General features: G+C 42.6%; 1 protein-coding gene across 2 annotated transcripts in view; it reads right to left on the bottom strand.

Moving 5' to 3' along the window:
* Positions 1 to 325: 325 nt before the first annotated feature.
* LOC139241001 (signal-transducing adaptor protein 1-like) overlaps positions 326 to 18,326 on the bottom strand; it is a 112,460-nt gene continuing 94,459 nt past the window's right edge. Inside the window, exons 10-13 of one of the 2 annotated variants that reach the window (XM_070869711.1) lie at positions 17,701 to 17,763; positions 13,349 to 13,381; positions 12,526 to 12,583; positions 326 to 1,942 (exon numbers count right to left, since the gene is read on the bottom strand). In XM_070869711.1, the coding sequence (XP_070725812.1) occupies positions 1,927 to 1,942; positions 12,526 to 12,583; positions 13,349 to 13,381; positions 17,701 to 17,763 (170 nt within the window). In that variant the 3' untranslated portion in view covers positions 326 to 1,926. The remainder of the gene's footprint in view (positions 1,943 to 12,525; positions 12,584 to 13,348; positions 13,382 to 17,700; positions 17,764 to 18,326) is intronic. The other variant, XM_070869769.1, reaches the window with a different exon arrangement.

Raw genomic sequence — 18,326 nt, 5'->3', positions numbered from 1 at the left:
ACCTATAAAGGTGAGATCCATGGGCCGATTAATTTGCATATATCTCAAGTTGCCGATACTAACAGTTCTGGGTGTTCTGATTTAGGATTTATCCACCAGTGAGAGAAACAGCGCATAAAGGGCAGTCCTTACAGACCCACAAACAGGACCAAGTTGCCTGGGCTTTGAGAAGCTGTTTGCCAGGCTCCTGGCCCCAATGCTGCATGTTGGACAGCCCCAATCTACAGCATACTACAATGTTAATGTGGGATTACTTTTGTTCCCATTGTAGTAAGATTGTATTTCACCCACTACAACCTTGACAGGGATGTAAATCATTTGTCGATAAAGCGCCAATCAGCAAATTGCATGCTTGAAAAGGAAACATTTGCAGGGCTATGGGGAAAAGAGCAGGGGACTGAGACTAATACAATAGCTCTTTCAAAGAGTTGGCACAGGTGCGATGGGCCGAATGGCCTTCTCCTGTACTGTATAATTCAATGAACAAGATAGCTGTGTGATCTTGAGACTGCGACTGGGGAAAGAGAGAAACTTCCAATGAAAACCTCAACTGCTGAATACAGCAAAGTGAAAGTGGAGGATGAGAAGTTAAGATTAAGTGCTGTGGCCTTGGGGTGTCTGGTCAGTGATTGATAAATATAAAGTCATTTTACAAGTAAAGGCTCACCAATATGACTGAGTGATGAAATGCATTTACAAGGTGAATTCTTCAGAATTCAAGTCTGTCAATTTAGATGCATTCTGCCCGTTTCTGACTTTACTGACGATACTAGCAGTACTACTGGCTTTAGCTTCCTCTCAGCTCCTAACTGAAAGTAAAGTGCTTGCAAACATTTAGTCCCCCACCTTGGTTTTGCAATGTTTCAGCCTTGGCTCAGTAGTAGCACCCTCGCCTCTAAGTCATAGGATCGTGGGTTCAACGCCACACATCACAGAATTAAGCACAATCCAGGCCGTCACTCCAGTGCAGTATCAAGGGAGAGCAGCACCCTCGGAGGTGCTATCTTTCAGATGAGATACTAAACCAAGGCCCCGTCTGCTCAAATGTGTAAAAGATCCCTTGGCACTATTTGCAGAAAAGCAGGGAGATTCGCCAAGTGTCCTGACCAATAGTTATCACTCAACCAACACCTGAAACAAATGATCTAGTCATTATCTCATTGCTGTTTGTGGGACTTTGCTGTGCACAATTTGGCTGCCGTGTGTCCCCACATTACAACAGTGGCAACACTTCAAAGATACTTCATTGGCTGTGAAACACTTTGGGACGTCCTGAATTCATGAAATATAAGTTCTTTCTGCTTTTGCATCGCCTGAGTTCAGCTTCTAAAATTCTGTTTATACACCTCTGTAACTACATTAGTAATGCACCCTGTAACCCTTTAAGTACCATTTTCAAGAATATTTCCCATTCCAATCTTGTGGTGGTGGTCCACTGCCACTCCAATTGCAGAGATTTAAAAGTGTTCTCCTAGATGTTGTTTGACCTTTTAAACACCAGTAACGACTAAAAACAATCACTAAAGTCCTGTAATTTGTTCTAAACTTTTGGTATATCTTAGAATATAGCACAGAACAATGCAGTCAATCCTTCAAAGTGATAGATAGAATTTTCCAACAACGGAACTAACTCTTAGATTAAATTGTTCTTGTGAGAGCATAATCTTCCCTCTCTCTGGGATTTGATCCAAATGGAAGCAGATTGGTAAAATCTAGAACTCTCCCAATCATTCTTTTTGTCATTTATCATACTTCAATTTTCTTCCACATTAAAAGGATCACTGGTTTTGACTGAAATGCATTGCTGGCGCTCATAGGTTCTCTAATTTAGTAAGATGGATGCTTGCTGGAATCATAGGAAGCAAGAGGGTTCACTGATCTTCTGCCAGCTTTGCCCGTCTCTTCATCAGCTTCATCATAAGTTCATTAGTATCGCCTTTGCCTGCAAAACGCAGATGAGAAAAAAAGTTCAGAATCCTATTTAGTTATCCTGTGATGTTCGTCACTGGCCATTGCTGTAACATCATAACCAACATGCCAAGAAATCTGATGAGAGATGTGATGGCCCCATAAGAACATAAGAAATATGAACAGGAGTAGGCCATACGGCCCCTTGAGCCTGCTCCGCCATTTAATACGATCATGGCTGATCTGATCATGGACTCAGCTCCACTTCCCTGCCCGCTCCCCATAATCCCTTATCCACTTATCGTTTAAGAAACTCTATTTCTGTCTTAAATTTATTCAATGTCCCAGCTTCCACAGCTCTCTGAGGCAGCAAATTCCACAGATTTACAACCATCTGAGAGAAGAACTTTCTCCTCATCTCAGTTTTAAATGGGCGGCCCCTTATTCTAAGATCATGCCCTCTAGTTCTAGTGTCCCCCATCAGTGGAAACATCCTCTCTGCATCCACCTTGTTAAGCCCCCTCATAATCTTATACGTTTCGATAAGATCACCCCTCATTCTTCTGAATTCCAAAAAGTAGAGGCTCAACCTACTCAACCTTTCCTCATAAGTCAACCCTCTCATCTCCGGAATCAACCTAGTGAATCTTCTCTAAACTGTCTCCAAAGCAAGTATATCCTTTTGTAAATATGGCAACCAAAACTGCACACAGTATTCCAGGTGTGGCCTCACCAATACCCTGTATCGCTGTAGCAAGATTTCCCTGCTTTTATACTTCATCCCCTTTGCAATAAAGGCCAAGATACCATTGGCCTTCCTGATCACTTGCTGTACCTGCATACTATCCTTTTATGTTTCATGCACAATACCACATGAGATGTTGAAAACATAGAAACATAGAAACATAGAAAATAGGTGCAGGAGCAGGCCATTCGGCCCTTCGAGCCTGCACCACCATTCAATCTGATCATGCAACTTCAGGACCCCACTCCTGCTTTCTCTCCATACCCCCTGATCTCAATAGCCATAAGGGCCATATCTAACTGCCTTTTGAATATATCCTAACGAACTGGACAACAACTTTCTGTGGTAGAGAATTCCATAGGTTCACAATTCTCTGGGTGAAAATGTTTCTCCTCATCTCGGTCCTATATGGCTTACCCTTTATCTACAGACTGTGACCCCTGGTTCTAGACTTCCCCAACATCGGAAACACTCTTCCTGCATCAAACCTGTCCAATCCCATCAGAATTTTAGATGTTTCAATGAGATCCCCTCTCATTCTTCTAAATTCCAGTGAACATAAGCCTAGTCGATACAATCTTTCTTCATATGTCAGTCCTGCCATCCCTGGAATCAGGCTGGTGAACCTTCGCTGCACTCCCTCAATAGCAAGGTGTCCTTCCTCAGATTAGGAGACTAAAACTGCACACAATACTCAAGGTGTGGTCTCACCAAGGCCCTGTACAACTGCAGCAAGACCTTCCTGCTCCTATACTCAAATCCTCTCGCGATGAAGGCCAACATGCCATTTGCTTTCTTTACTGCCTGCTGTACCTGCATGCCTACTTTCAATGACTGATGTACCATGACACCCAGGTCTCATTGCACCTCCCCTTTTACTAATCTGTCACCATTCAGATAATCTGCCTTCCTGTTTTTGCCACCAAAGTGGATAACCTCACATTTATCTACATTATACTGCATCTGACATGCATTTGCCCACTCACCTAATCTGTCCAAGTCACCGTGCAGCCCCTTAGCATCCTCCTCACAGCTCACATTGCCACCCAGCTTAGTGTCATCTGCAAACTTGGAGATATTACATTCAATTCCTTCATCTAAATCATTAATATATATTGTAAATAGCTGGGGTCCCAGCACTGAACCCTGCAGTACCCCACTAGTCACTGCCTGCCATTCTGAAAAGGACCCGTTTATTCCCACTTTGCTTCCTGTTTGCCAACCAGTTCTCTATCCACATCAATACATTACCCCGAATCACATGTGCCTTAATTTTGCATACTAATCTCTTGTTTCGGACCTTGTCAAAAGCCTTTTGAAAGTCCAAATACACGATATCCACTGGTTCTCCCTTATCCACTCTACTAGTTACATCTCAAAAAATTCCAGAAGATTTGTCAAGCATGATTTCCCTTTCATAAATCCATGCTGACTTGGACTGATCCTGTCACTGCTTTCCAAATGCACTGCTATTCCATCTTTAATAATTGATTCCAGCATTTTCCCCACTACCGATGTCAGGCTAACTGGTCTATAATTCCCTGTTTTCTCTCGCCCTACTTTTTTACAAAGTGGGGTTACATTAGCTACCCTCCAATCCATAGGAACTCATCCAGAGTCCATGGAATGACCATCAATGCATCCACTATTTCTAGGGCCACTTCCTTAAGTACTCTGGGATGCAGACTATCAGGCCCTGGGGATTTATCAGCCTTCAATTCCATCAATTTCCCTAACACCATTTCCTGACTAATAAGAAGTTCCCTCAGTTCTCTCAGTTCCCTCAGTTCCTCCTTCTCTCTAGACTCTTGGTCCCCAAGTATTTTCGGGGGGTTATTTGTGTCTTCCTTAGTGAAGACAGAACCAAAGTATTTGTTCAATTGGTCTACCATTTCCTTGTTCCTCATTATGAATTCACCTGATTCCGACTGCAAGGGACCTACATTTGTCTTCAATAATCTTTAACTAGGGGGGAGGCCATCTTAGACTGGGTGTTGTGTAATGAGAGAGGACTAATTAGCAATCTCATTGTGCGAGGCCCCTTGGGGAAGAGTGACCATAATATGGTGGAATTCTGCATTAGGATGGAGAATGATATAGTTAATTCAGAGACCATGGTCCAGAACTTAAAGAAGGGTAACTTTGAAGGTATGAGGTGTGAATTGGCTAGGATAGATTGGCGAATGATACTTAAGATGTTGACTGTGGATGGGCAATGGCAGACATTTAGAGACCGCATGGATGAATTACAACAATTGTACATTCCTGTCTGGCGTAAAAATAAAAAAGGGAAGGTGGCTCAATCGTGGCTATCTAGGGAAATCAAGGATAGTATTAAAGCCAAGGAAGTGGCATACAAATTGGCCAGAAACAGCAGCGAACCTGGGGACTGGGAGAAATTTAGAACTCAGCAGAGGAGGACAAAGGGTTTGATTAGGGCAGGGAAAATGGAGTACGAGAAGAAGCTTGCAGGGAACATTAAGGCGGATTGCAAAAGTTTCTATAGGTATGTAAAGAGAAAAAGGTTAGTAAAGACAAACGTAGGTCCCCTGCAGTCAGAATCAGGGGAAGTCATAACGGGGAACAAAGAAATGGCAGACCAATTGAACAAGTACTTTGGTTCAGTATTCATTAAGGAGGACACAAACAACCTTCCGGATATAAAAGGGTCAGATGGTCTAGTAAGGAGAAACTGAGGGAAATCTTTATTAGTCGGGAAATTGTGTTGTGGAAATTGATGGGATTGAAGGCCGATAAATCCCCAGGGCCTGATGGGCTGCATCCCAGAGTACTTAAGAAGGTGGCCTTGGAAATAGCGGATGCATTGACAGTCATTTTCCAACATTCCATTGACTCTGGATCAGTTCCTATCGAGTGGAGGGTAGCCAATGTAACCCCACTTTTTAAAAAAGGAGGGAGAGAGAAAACAGGGAATTATAGACCGGTCAGCCTGACATCAGTAGTGGGTAAAATGATGGAATCAATTATTAAGGATGTCATAGCAGCGCATTTGGAAAATGGTGACATGATAGGTCCAAATCAGCATGGATTTGTGAAAGGGAAATCATGCTTGACAAATCTTCTGGAATTTTTTGAGGATGTTTCCAGTAAAGTGGACAAAGGAGAACCAGTTGATGTGGTATATTTGGACTTTCAGAAGGCTTTCGACAATGTCCCACACAAGAGATTAATGTGCAAAGTTAAAGCACATGGGATTGGGGGTAGTGTGCTGACGTGGATTGAGAACTGGTTGTCAGACAGGAAGCAAAGAGTAGGAGTAAATGGGTACTTTTCAGAATGGCAGGCAGTGACTAGTGGGGTACCGCAAGGTTCTGTGCTTGGGCCCCAGCTGTTTACATTGTACATTAATGATTTAGACGAGGGGATTAAATGTAGTATCTCCAAATTTGCGGATGACACTAAGTTGGGTGGCAGTGTGAGCTGCGAGGAGGATGTTATGAGGCTGCAGAGTGACTTGGATAGGTTAGGTGAGTGGGCAAATGCATGGCAGATGAAGTGTAATGTGGATAAATGTGAGGTTATCCACTTTGGTGGTAAAAACAGAGAGACAGACTATTATCTGAATGGTGACAGATTAGGAAAAGGGGAGGTGCAACGAGACCTGGGTGTCATGGTACATCAGTCATTGAAGGTTGGCATGCAGGTACAGCAGGCGGTTAAGAAAGCAAATGGCATGTTGGCCTTCATAGCGAGGGGATTTGAGTACAGGGGCAGGGAGGTGTTGCTACAGTTGTACAGGGCCTTGGTGAGGCCACACCTGGAGTATTGTGTACAGTTTTGGTCTCCTAACTTGAGGAAGGACATTCTTGCTATTGAGGGAGTGCAGCGAAGATTCACCAGACTGATTCCCGGGATGGTGGGACTGACCTATCAAGAAAGACTGGATCAACTGGGCTTGTATTCACTGGAGTTCAGAAGAATGAGAGGGGACCTCATAGAAACGTTTAAAATTCTGACAGGTTTAGACAGGTTAGATGCAGGAAGAATGTTCCCAATGTTGGGGAAGTCCAGAACCAGGGGTCACAGTCTAAGGATAAGGGGTAAGCCATTTAGGACCGAGATGAGGAGAGACTTCTTCACCCAGAGAGTGGTGAACCTGTGGAATTCTCTGCCACAGAAAGTGGTTGGGGCCAATTCACTAAATATATTCAACAGGGAGTTAGATGAAGTCCTTACTACTCGGGGGTCAAGGGGTATGGCGAGAAAGCAGGAAGGGGGTACTGAAGTTTCATGTTCAGCCATGAACTCATTGAATGGCGGTGCAGGCTAGAAGGGCTGAATGGCCTGCTCCTGCACCTATTTTCTATGTTTTTCTATGTTTTTTTTTCTCTTCACATATCTATTGAAGCTTTTGCAGTCAGTTTTTATGTTCCCTGCAAGCTTACTCTCATACTCTATTTTCCCCTTCCAAATGAAACCCTTAGTCCTCCTTTGCTGAATTCTAAATTTCTCCCAGTCCTCAGGTTTGCTGCTTTTTCTGGCCAATTTATATGCCTCTTCCTTGGATTTAACACTATCCCTAATTTCCCTTGTTAGCCACAGTTGAGCCACCTTCACCATTTTATTTTTACGCCAGACAGGGATGTACAATTGTTGAAGTTCATCCATGTGATCTTTAAATGTCTGCCATTGCCTATCCACCGTCAACCCTTTAAGTATCATTTGCCAGTCTTTCCTAGCCAATTCACGTCTCATACCATCGAAGTTACATTTCTTTAAATTCAGGACCCTAGTCTCTGAATTAACTGTGTCACTCTCCATCTTAATGAAGAATTCTACCATATTATGATCACTCTTCCCCAAGGGGCCTCGCATGACAAGATTGCAAATTAATCCTCTCTCATTACACAAGACCCAGTCTCGGATGGCCTGCTCTCTCGTTGGTTCCTCGACATATTGGTCTCGAAAACCATCTCTTATACACTCCAGGAAATCCTCCTCCACAGTATTGCTACCAGTTTGGTTAGCCCAATCTATATGTAGATTAAAGTCACCCATGATAACTGCTGTACCTTTATTGCACGCATCCCTAATTTCCTGTTTGATGCCATCCCTAACCTCACTACTACTGTTTGGTGGTCTGTACACAACTCCCACTAACATTTTCTGCCCTTTGGTGTTTTACAGCTCTACCCATATAGATTCCACATCATCCAAGCTAATGCCCTTCCTTACTATTGCGTTAATCTTCTCTTTAACCAGTAACGCTACCCCACCTCCTTTTCCTTTCTGTCTATCCTTCCTGAATATTGAATACCCCTGGATGTTGAGTTCACAGCCTTGGTTACCCTGGAGCCATGTCTCCGTAATCCCAATTACATCATACCCGTTAACAGCTATCTGCGCAGTTAATTCATCCACCTTATTACGAATGCTCCTCGCATTGAGAGTCAGAGCCTTCAGGCTTATTTTTTTAACATTCTTTGTCCTTTTAGATTACTTTTCACAACCAAGTGATTTTTAGGAGCTGGCTGGAAGTTCTTACTGCCACAACGTTTCATGCCAGTTGAGGCTTGAATTCAAAACCGCGTGCCTTTGGTTGGATTTTGGCTCACCTCTAATAACTGGTGTACTGCATGAAGGGGCTATACATTCTCCATCTTAAACTAGTTAGAGGTTTGAACAAAATTCATCACCCAATGCCATTAATCTGTATTTAGGTTTTTATTGCTCACTGCAAATCTGTATTCCATTATTAATAAAAAAAATTCTTCCCTCTTTTCCTAAAGTTGCTCCATTTTGTCCCCACAGGGGTCAGCCACCTTTTGGTACATTGCTCAAGTGGCCAGTTTTTGTGTGGTGGGTCATTTAACTACGAGAGGCATCATATCCAAGCCTGATCTTCATTTAGTGTCCAAATACACACATTTTTCTGCACAGTCACTGAATCAGGAAGCAATCGGGAGCAAGCACCTGGGTGATATTTCCCTTCCCTACCTCAGTGGTATTGTGGCCAGCAGTAGCATTGCCAACTATGTGATCTATGAAAATATAGGTCTACCAGGTTGAATAGCCGCAATAAGCTTTTCTTAATATAAATATATTCACACTCATATATATTGAAAATTGATTCAGCGGTGGTTGCAAAGGTTGGGCCTGAAGTATAGTAGACATTACTTCATTACCCGTCCATGAGTGGAGATAAGAAATCTAGCCAGGTAGTTAGAAGACTGTAGGAGAGTATCCTGGTGTAAATAGGGTTTGTGTTATGGATTTCCTGGGAAGAGATAAGACTTTGAATGCTCTAGAAAACTAATGAGTGCTCATGTGTGGAATGTCTGGGGTCTAATAAACGATCTAAGACATTAATGGGTATGCAGAACAAATGATGCAGCTAACCTTACCATTATGCTGATAGAGTTAGATGAGGAAGGATGGGAAGAGGCTCAAGTGGAGCATAAATGCCGGCATGAGCTGGTTGGGCCGAATAGCCTGTTTATGTACTGTATATTCTATGTAATTCTATGTGAATGAGCTTACGTATTAACAGCATACACACAGAGCGTAATGACATACTGTACCCACATTTGTCCTGCATAATTAAACCTACAAATGTGCAACACACTGGAGCTCCTCGGGGACATTGACCTTGTCTTGCTGAGGCTAGCGTAAGCAGTCAAGACAACATAATAGTGATCTACTGATGAGGAGTCCTTTGCATGTGAGTTATCATCAATACCGATCTGATATGCACTACATGTAAGGCGTTATGTTTTATCTCATTGACTTGATTTAATCAGAGTATTAACTGGATATTTCAATGTTTCCTAGTCCTTGAATTTGTATTCGAGGTAAATTATATATGACAATATCCTTTTGGGCTCAATTTTCCCCAATTATCTGCGCCATTTTTGTGGCGTGCACTGTTTTTTTTTGGAATAAATTTAAAATCTCCAAGTTTCCCCAAAGTTTCTGCATTAGAATAATTCACTTCACTTAGTTTGTTTTAGTCTCCAATTTTTTTGTCTCATTGGAAGCGAAGCCTGCGAGCCGCGCCAATTCTGGTTATTTTTGCAAATTTGGTCAATTACGATTTTTCTTAAGACAGCGTATGTGTCTGCTCTGAAAAACCTTCTGGGCAGTAAACAAAATCAGTGCAGGTAAGAGAATCGGAAGATCCAGTTCCTCGGCAGGGACAACAGCGGCAGAGAGGGGGTAATTATAACCTCTTTTAGTTACGGGTTCTATAGTATTGTAACAATCTCCTTTTTGTCTTTAATCTTGAATTAACTTTAATCTGGGGCTTTTGGTCTGGTATGTCCATCCTTTCAGCCCAGGCTAGGAGTGGTACCGGCTCTGAGGGAGGGAGGCCTTTCGGCCTGGGCTAGGAGTGGTACCGGTTCCGGGGGAAAGAGGCCTTTCGGCCTGGGCTAGGAGCGGTACTGGCTCTGGGGGAAGGAGGCCTTTTGGCCTGGGCTAGGAGCGGTACCACCTCCGGGGGGGGAGGGAGGCCTTTCGACCCGGGCTAGGAGTGGTACCACTTCCGGGGGGGGAGGGAGGCCTTTCGGCCTGGGCTAGGAGCAGTACCACCTCCTGGGGGGGAGGGAGGCCTTTCGACCCGGGCTAGGAGCAGTACCACCTCCAGGGGGGGAGGGAGGCCTTTCGGCCTGGGCTAGGAGCAGTACCACCTCCTGGGGGGGAGGGAGGCCTTTCGACCCGGGCTAGGAGCGGCATCGGGCACCGGCAAGGGGGTTGGAGGGAGGCCTTTCCAATTCAGTTTACTTTGGGCACAAAGACTCTTTAATATTTTCATATTGATAAACTGCAATGTTCTTGTGCAGGTTGCTAAGAGCTGGCCAGAATGTCTTGTATGTTTCACTTTGCAACCTCAGCCCGCAGTGTGTCCCTCATTACCCTGGCAACCCAATCTTTTTGGCGCACATCTTAGGCTCCACCCACAGAGTTTAAGGATAATGTGTGCCAGGCCACATGCACAAGTTAAAACGGGGAAACTTTCAACAATTTTTTTGCCGTAGTCGGGCCCAAAAAAACCGGGCGGAACTCTTCAAATACACCAAAAAACGGCACTGGGGAAAATTGAGCCCATAATACCGATATGTAAGGGCATTAGGGATATATGTCAATATCCTATAATACCTACATGTAAGGTAATAAAGATATATGACAATATCCTAAACAAATCCAACAATCTTGTTGAGATTAGTTAATTAAGTAAAAATGACAGATTGAACCTGGGCCGGTCCTGGTCTGTATAGCTCAGTATTGTATAACATTACCAACAGACACTGGTATATTTATTAACATGTCCAGTGACACGATTGAAACCGTGGGACCATAGGATTTTACAACATAGAAGGAGGCCATTCAACCCGTCATGTCTGTGCTGGTTCTTTGCTAGAGCAATACAAAACTGATTCCATTGAACTGTTTTCTCCTCCGTTTCCCTCTGTTTCAGATAGTTATCCAAATCTCCTTATAAGGTGCAATGTCCTCTGTCTCAACCATTCCTTTTGGCAAAATATTTAATGCTCTGACAACCATTTCAGCAAAGATTTTTTTCCAACCTCCCTCCTTCCTTTCCTATTGACAATGTTAAATTCGTATGCTCTTCTCGCTGATTAGAGGAAACGGCCTTTCCCAAATCACCCAATCAAACCCCTTCATAATTCAAAAAACCTCATCATAAAACCTAAAATGCAAATGACTTTTTTTGTCGCATTATTGTCTCACACTTCTCCATATTATATTGCATAGCCAGCTATCTGCCCATTCCACCAACCTACCTGTGTCTTCCTCATGTCTTTTCCAGTCCTCCTTGTTTGACAGACAGATTAGGTGAGTGGGCAAAACTATGGCAAATGGAGTTCAATGTGGTCAAGTGTAGGTCATCCACTTTGTACTGAGGAAAGATGATGGGCCAGATTTTGCTCTCAAAATAACAGTGAGGCTAATGTGCTCACCATTATTCACGGGTAAATGCAGCTCAGGAAGGATGTATGGCCGAGGAGGGATGCAGCAAGATTTACTAGAATACTGGGGCTTAGAGGGTTAAATTATGAGGATCGGTTGCATAAACCCAGCTTGTATTCCTTTGAGTATGGAAGATTGAGGGGTGATCTGATCGAGATGTTTAAAATGTTAAAAGAATTCGATGGGGCAGATACAAAGAAACTATTTCCTCTGGTGGGGGATTCAAGAACAAGGGGGCATAATCTTAAAATGAGAGCTAAGCCATTCACAAACGAAATCAGGAAGTACTTTTTCCACAAAAACAGTAGTAGCAATCTGGATTTCCCCACCCCCCCAAAAAAAAAGACTGTGGATGCCGGGACATTGGAGCGTACAAGACTGTGATAGATAGATTTTTGTTAGGTAACGGTAGCAAGCAATGTTCCCTGTCATTGTTTTAACGCTGCGCGGCCCCTTTAAGGGGCTGTACAGCCCAAGCAAAATACTCAGCATGTGCGGTTTTAGCTTTGAAAAGCCGTCAAGCCGGCTGCGCGGGATTTCCGGAGTGCTGCGCGGCCACGTGGCTGCACAGCTTAAAGGGAGCATTGATAACTCAGGATATGGAGCAAAGCCTTGTAAATGAAGTTGAGACGTAGATCAGCCATGATCTAATGGAATGGTGGAGCAAGCCTGAGGGACTGAATGACCCACTCCTGTTCCTATGTTGCTATGAATTTAAGTGAATGGTCTGCACTACACTGCCTTCTATAATGATAATAGCCAGCCCATAGGATACAAAAACAATTGAATCATTATTAATTGCTTTTACCAGAGGTCTAAATTTTTTGGTGTGACCCAGATACAGATGGACTCTTTTGAACTGTCAAGAATAAAACAATTTATAAAAAACTGGAAAAGAAAATGAAATCTTGCAAGAATACCTGCAATGAAGCAATGAGGATCTTGGTTTTGGAGCAGTGCGAATGGGAGGCCTGTCATCTGCATTAAACCAAAAAGCAAATTACAGTCACTTTTTAATCTGTAACTTACTTACACAATCTTTGACAATGGGCCGTAATTTGAGGCCCCTACTGGCGTGTAGGAGGTGTGCACGGACACGCAAGTTCTGGGTATTTGTGTGCGAAGTGCATGCGCGAAAACCCGGAACTTGCAATCTGTCAAGAAAACACATCCCCGGGAAAAGGGCATCCGAGGACGGTGAACTTGTGCTCAGTGAATGTCCGTGAAATTTTTACACCTGGTAAAAGGCGTAAGGGTAAGAGTTTAAAAAAACATAAAAATAACATTTTATCAATCATTTATATATTAAAGTCCCTGGGCAATGAGCAAAGTTTACTTTTAGATCCGTTACATGTAAATTTATTTTTCCAAAAATTTAATTTTTGTTTTAAATGTTTGTTTAATCAATTTTAAATATGTAATATTTTTTTAATTTGAAGTGTAGATGGAATTTTTTGGGGATATTCCCATTCATGCTTATGGGTACATGAACATACAAAAGCCCCATAAGCATGATAGGGGATTTTCTTCTTTCAGTCATTGTGCTGGTCCATTTGATCACAGGGGCACTTGCGAACTACGTGCACCCCTGGGCATACATGGGTCTCTACCCGTGGGTACCCGGGGAGGCCCTGGACCATGAATCTCCATACCTCCTGGACCACTGGGTAGACGGACATATTATTTGCGGATTGGAAGCCTCCGATCCCAAATTCAGGTACAAAAATAACTTTCTCCACTCACCTGCTAAGTTCATCTGGTTGATATTTAAAAGAACTGAAACATATAAAGAAAAATCTGTTGTAATACAGTAATAAGCAATGCTCTAAATACTGACTGAGTGTAGCACACTACGCACTAAACACTGACCGACTCTATCACACTGTGCACTAAACACAGACCGACTGTATAATACTGTGCTCTAAACACTGACCGACTATCATGCTGCGCACTAAACACTGACGGACTGTATCATACTGCGCACTAAACACTGACCGACTGTATCATACTGCGCACTAAACACTGACCGACTGTATCATACTGCGCACTAAACACTGACCGACTGTATCATACTGTGCACTAAACATTGACCGTCTGTATCATACTGTGCTCTAAATACTGACTGTGACTGCATCACACTATGCACAATCACCTCTGGCACAGTCACTTTAAATTATGTAGCACCATTTGCTGCGTCAGTGTAACAGCAGAATAGGATAATCAGAACAGAAAGGTGGAGAGGTATCGGAGCAAAGATGCACACTCCTGGAGTGCAACAATGGGCTTGAATAGAATAGTAAATTCCATCATTACATACTGTTCTGCAAAATGTTACATATAATAGACAATTCTCCTGTAAACATTATGATGTTTATGATTCACGATACTAACAACCTCATATTTATATGACAGTCATATATTTGGATGTTTCTGTTGGTCCACAAAAAAGTTTAGTCTGTTTTGGGAGTATGCAGAGATAAGATTGTTAATTTGTTAAGTGAGCTTATTGCATACCTCACCAGCAAAAGGCCCCCAAACCATATGCCATAAACCTGCATTAGGTGCTCTGTTTATGAACAAATAGGCTTTGCTTCAGTAAAAAAGAAATCATTCATTGAGGGCGGAACTAATTGAATAACCTTAAACACCTCCTTTGTGGAAGCACACAAGCTTATAACCAATGACTAGGGACTGCACCTATGTTACTGTCAGTCATAGAACATAGAAACGTAGAAAATAGGTGCAGTAGTGGGCCATTCGGCCCTTCAAGCCTGCACCACCAATCAATATGATCATGGCTGATCATTCACCTCAGTACCCCAGTCCTACTTTCTCTCCATATCCCTTGATCCCTTTAGCCGTCAGGGCCACATCTAATTCCTTTTTGAATATATCTAACGAACTGGTCTCAACAGCTTTCTGTGGTAGAGAATTCCACAGGTTAACAATTCTCTGAGTGAAGAAGTTTCTCCTCATCTCGGTCCTAAATGGCTTACCCCTTATCCTCAGACTGTGACCCCTGGTTCTGGACTTCCCCAACATCGGGAACATTCTTCCTGCATCTAACCTGTCCAATCCCGCAGAATTTTACATGTTTCTATGAGATTCCCTCTCATTCTTTTAAATTCCAGTGAATATAGTCGATCCAATCTTTCTTCATATGTCAGTCCTGCCATCCCGAGAATCAGTCTGGTGAACCTTTGCTGCACTCCCTCAATAGCAAGAATGTCCTTCCTCAGATTAGGAGACCAAAACTGAACACAATATTCAAGGTGTAGCCTCACCAAGGCCGTGTACAACTGCTGTAAGACTTCCCTGCTCCTAAAATCAAATCCTCTCGCTATGAAGGCCAACATGCCATTTGCCTTCTTCACCGCCTGCTGTACCTGCATGCCAACTTTCAATGACTGATGTACCATGACACCCAGGTCTCATTGCATCTCCCCTTTTCCTAATCTGTCACCATTCAGCTAATATTCTGCCTTCCTGTTTTTGCCCCCAGAGTTGATAACCTCTCACTTATCTACATTATACTGCATCTGCCATGCATTTGCCCACCCATCTAACCTGTCAAAGTCACCCTGCAGCCTCTTACCATCTTCCTCACAGCTCACACTGCCACCCAGCTTAGTGTCTGTCCTCTGCAAACTTGGAGATATTACATTCAATTCCTTCATCTAAATCATTAATGAATATTGCAAATAGCTGGGGTCCCAGCACTGAGCCTTGCGGTACCCCACTAGTCACTGCCTGCCATTCTGAAAAGGACCCGTTTATTCCCACTCTTTGCTTCCTGTCTGCCAACCAGTTCTCTATCCACGTCAAAACATTACCCCCAATACCATGTGCTTTAATTTTGCACACTAATCTTTTGTATGGGACCTTGTCAAAAGCCTTTTGAAAGTCCAAATCCACCACATCCACTGGTTCTCCCTTGTCCACTCTACTAGTTACATCCTCAAAAAATTCGAGAAGATTTGTCAAGCATGCTTTCATAAACCCTTTCATAAATCCATGCTGACTTGGACCGATCCTGTCACTACTTTCCAAATGTGCTGCTATTACAATTTTAATAATTGATTCCAACATTTTCCCCATTACCAATGTCAGGCTAACTGGTCTATAATTCCCTGTTTTCTCTCGCCCTCCTTTTTTACAAAGTGGGGTTACATTAGCTACCCTCCAATCCATAGGAACTCATCCAGAGTCTATAGAATGTTGGAAAATGACCACCAATGCATCCACTATTTCTAGGGCCACTTCCTTAAGTACTCTGGGATGCAGACTATCAGGCCCTGGCGATTTATTGGCCTTCAATCCCATCAATTTCCCCAACACAATTTCCTGACTAATAAAGATTTCCTTCAGTTCCTCCTTCTCGCTAGACCCTCGGTCCCCTAGTATTTCCGGAAGGTTATTTGTGTCTTCCTTAGTGAAGACCGAACCAAAGTATTTCTTTAATTGGTCTGCCATTTCTTTGTTCCCCATTATAAATTCACCTGATTCTGACTGCAAGGGACCAACATTTGTCTTCACTAATTTTTTTCTCTTCACATATCTATCGAAGCTTTTGCAGTCAGTTTTTAATGTTCCCTGCAAGCTTACTCTCATACTCTATTTCTCCCCTCCTAATTAAACCCTTTGTCCTCCTCTGCTGAATTCTAAATTTCTCCCAGTCCTAAGGTTTGCTGCTTTCTCTGGCCAATTTATATGTTTCTTCCTTGGATTTAACATGATCCCTAATTTCCCTTGTTAGCCATGGTTGAGCTGCCTTCCCCTTTTTATTTTTCATCAGACAGGGATGTACAATTGTTGTAGTTCATCCAGTTGATCTTTAAATGTCTTCCATTGTCTATCCACCGTCAGCCCTTTAAGTATCATCTGTCAGTCTATCCTAGCCAATTCATACCATCGAATTTACCTTTCTTTAAGTTCAGGACCCTAGTCTCTGAATTAACTGTGTCACTCTCCATCTTAATGAAGAATTCTACCATATTATGGTCAATCTTCTCCAAGGGGCCTCGCACAACAAGATTGGAAATTAATCCTCTCTCATTACACAACACCCAATCTAGGATGGCCAGCTCTCCAGTTGGTTCTTCGACATATTGGTCTAGAAAACCATCCCTTATACACTCCAGGAAATTTCTCCTCCACCGTATTGCTACCAGTTTGATTAGCCCAATTATTAAAGTCACCCGTGACAACTGCTATACCTTTATTGCACGCATCTCTAATTTCCTATTTGATGTCATCCCCAACCTCACTACTTCATTAGGATAGTGTTATAAATTGATATTGGCCCTGAAATTCCGGCCTCCCTGGGCCCGTACGAAATTTGTATAGATCCGGGAATGCATCGGAAAAGCCGGTTTACGGCGCGCCATGTGAATGTGCTGAAAACTGGCTTTTCCGATCTGTCAAGTTTCTGGCTTGACAGGTCCTCCGCAGATCGGGAGCGAGGACATTTGTAGGTGAATATTTCTGATATTTATGCATACAAATGTCCTCAAAAATTTAAAAAAACACAAAAACATATAAAAATGTAGTTATTAAAACATATTTTATCATTAAAAACCCTCCCCACAATGGTAAGTTTATTTTAAAAAACTTTTAAAAATCAGGAAAATATATATTTTTTTAAGACATTAATAACTTTAATTTAAATGAATGTAGTGTATATTTTCTATTTTTTATTACTGTTTTGGGTGGGGTGTTTGGGTGGGGGGTTTCTCATTCATAGTAATAGGAGTTTAGGACCCTGCGGAACTCCTATTACTATGAATGAGAATATACTATACCTGATTGGCTGCCCAGAGCCATGTGACTCCAGCTCCAGGCCTGCGCAGGTCCCGACGTGCACGTGCTGCGACGCGCAGTCAGCTCAGGCCACAGCATCGGAAAGTCGGACATGGGCAGCAGCTTAAGGTAGGTGCGTATTTTTTCATCTAAAATACCCGCGGGAAGGCCAAAACGGAATTTCAGGGCCATAATATTGGTAACATTGAAATAAAGTTTTTTGTGAACACAATGTCTCCCAAAAGGAAAACTGTAATTCGAAAGAAAAGAAAAACAGAACAGATTGCAGTTCCTACCTTTATTATTCATGTAACTGGGTTCAGATTCTTTCATGGCTGAGCTTCTGCTGCTCCCCTCTGCTGCAAAAGTAAAACAGATATTATCAAGCAGTCTAGATGTTACATTAGTGAAGATGTCACCTGTAGTCTGTCAACAAATATTTCTCTGTCCGTTCCAAATGCCTTAGACCCGAATTCAGTCCCTGAATTAGAACTAAAACAAAAACAATTGTTTCTGTGCAGGGATAATATCCACCAAGACCACAACTTTAGCTGATTCAACCTCTCCTTTGACTCCCATCCTCCAAACACACCCTCCCCGCAACCCCCCCAGCAAGGGAATGTTACATTCAAATCTAGCACTTCCAATGTCATTTGGGTGAATCTAAACAAATTCATCAAAGACCAAAGACCAAACATGAGACTTTAAATTTGTTTGTCTGATGAATTCCTATATCTACTGAGCCACTGCATGCCTGGTATTTGGCTTCCAAGGCTGTTAATAATGTGTAGTAATTGGTTTCAATGAGTGTTATAGATGCTGGCAGTTTGTCTTGAGAACATGGAATAGAATGAGACAAGGCCAGTCAGCCAATCCAGTCCCCTCTTTGTAACATACCATGTATGATTTATTGAGTCACAAA

Source organism: Pristiophorus japonicus, chromosome 1 (genome assembly GCF_044704955.1).
Source record: "Pristiophorus japonicus isolate sPriJap1 chromosome 1, sPriJap1.hap1, whole genome shotgun sequence".
NCBI lineage: Eukaryota > Metazoa > Chordata > Chondrichthyes > Pristiophoridae > Pristiophorus > Pristiophorus japonicus.
The sequence above is the reverse complement of the archived record's forward strand: the minus strand, read 5'-3'. Positions and strand labels throughout refer to the sequence as shown.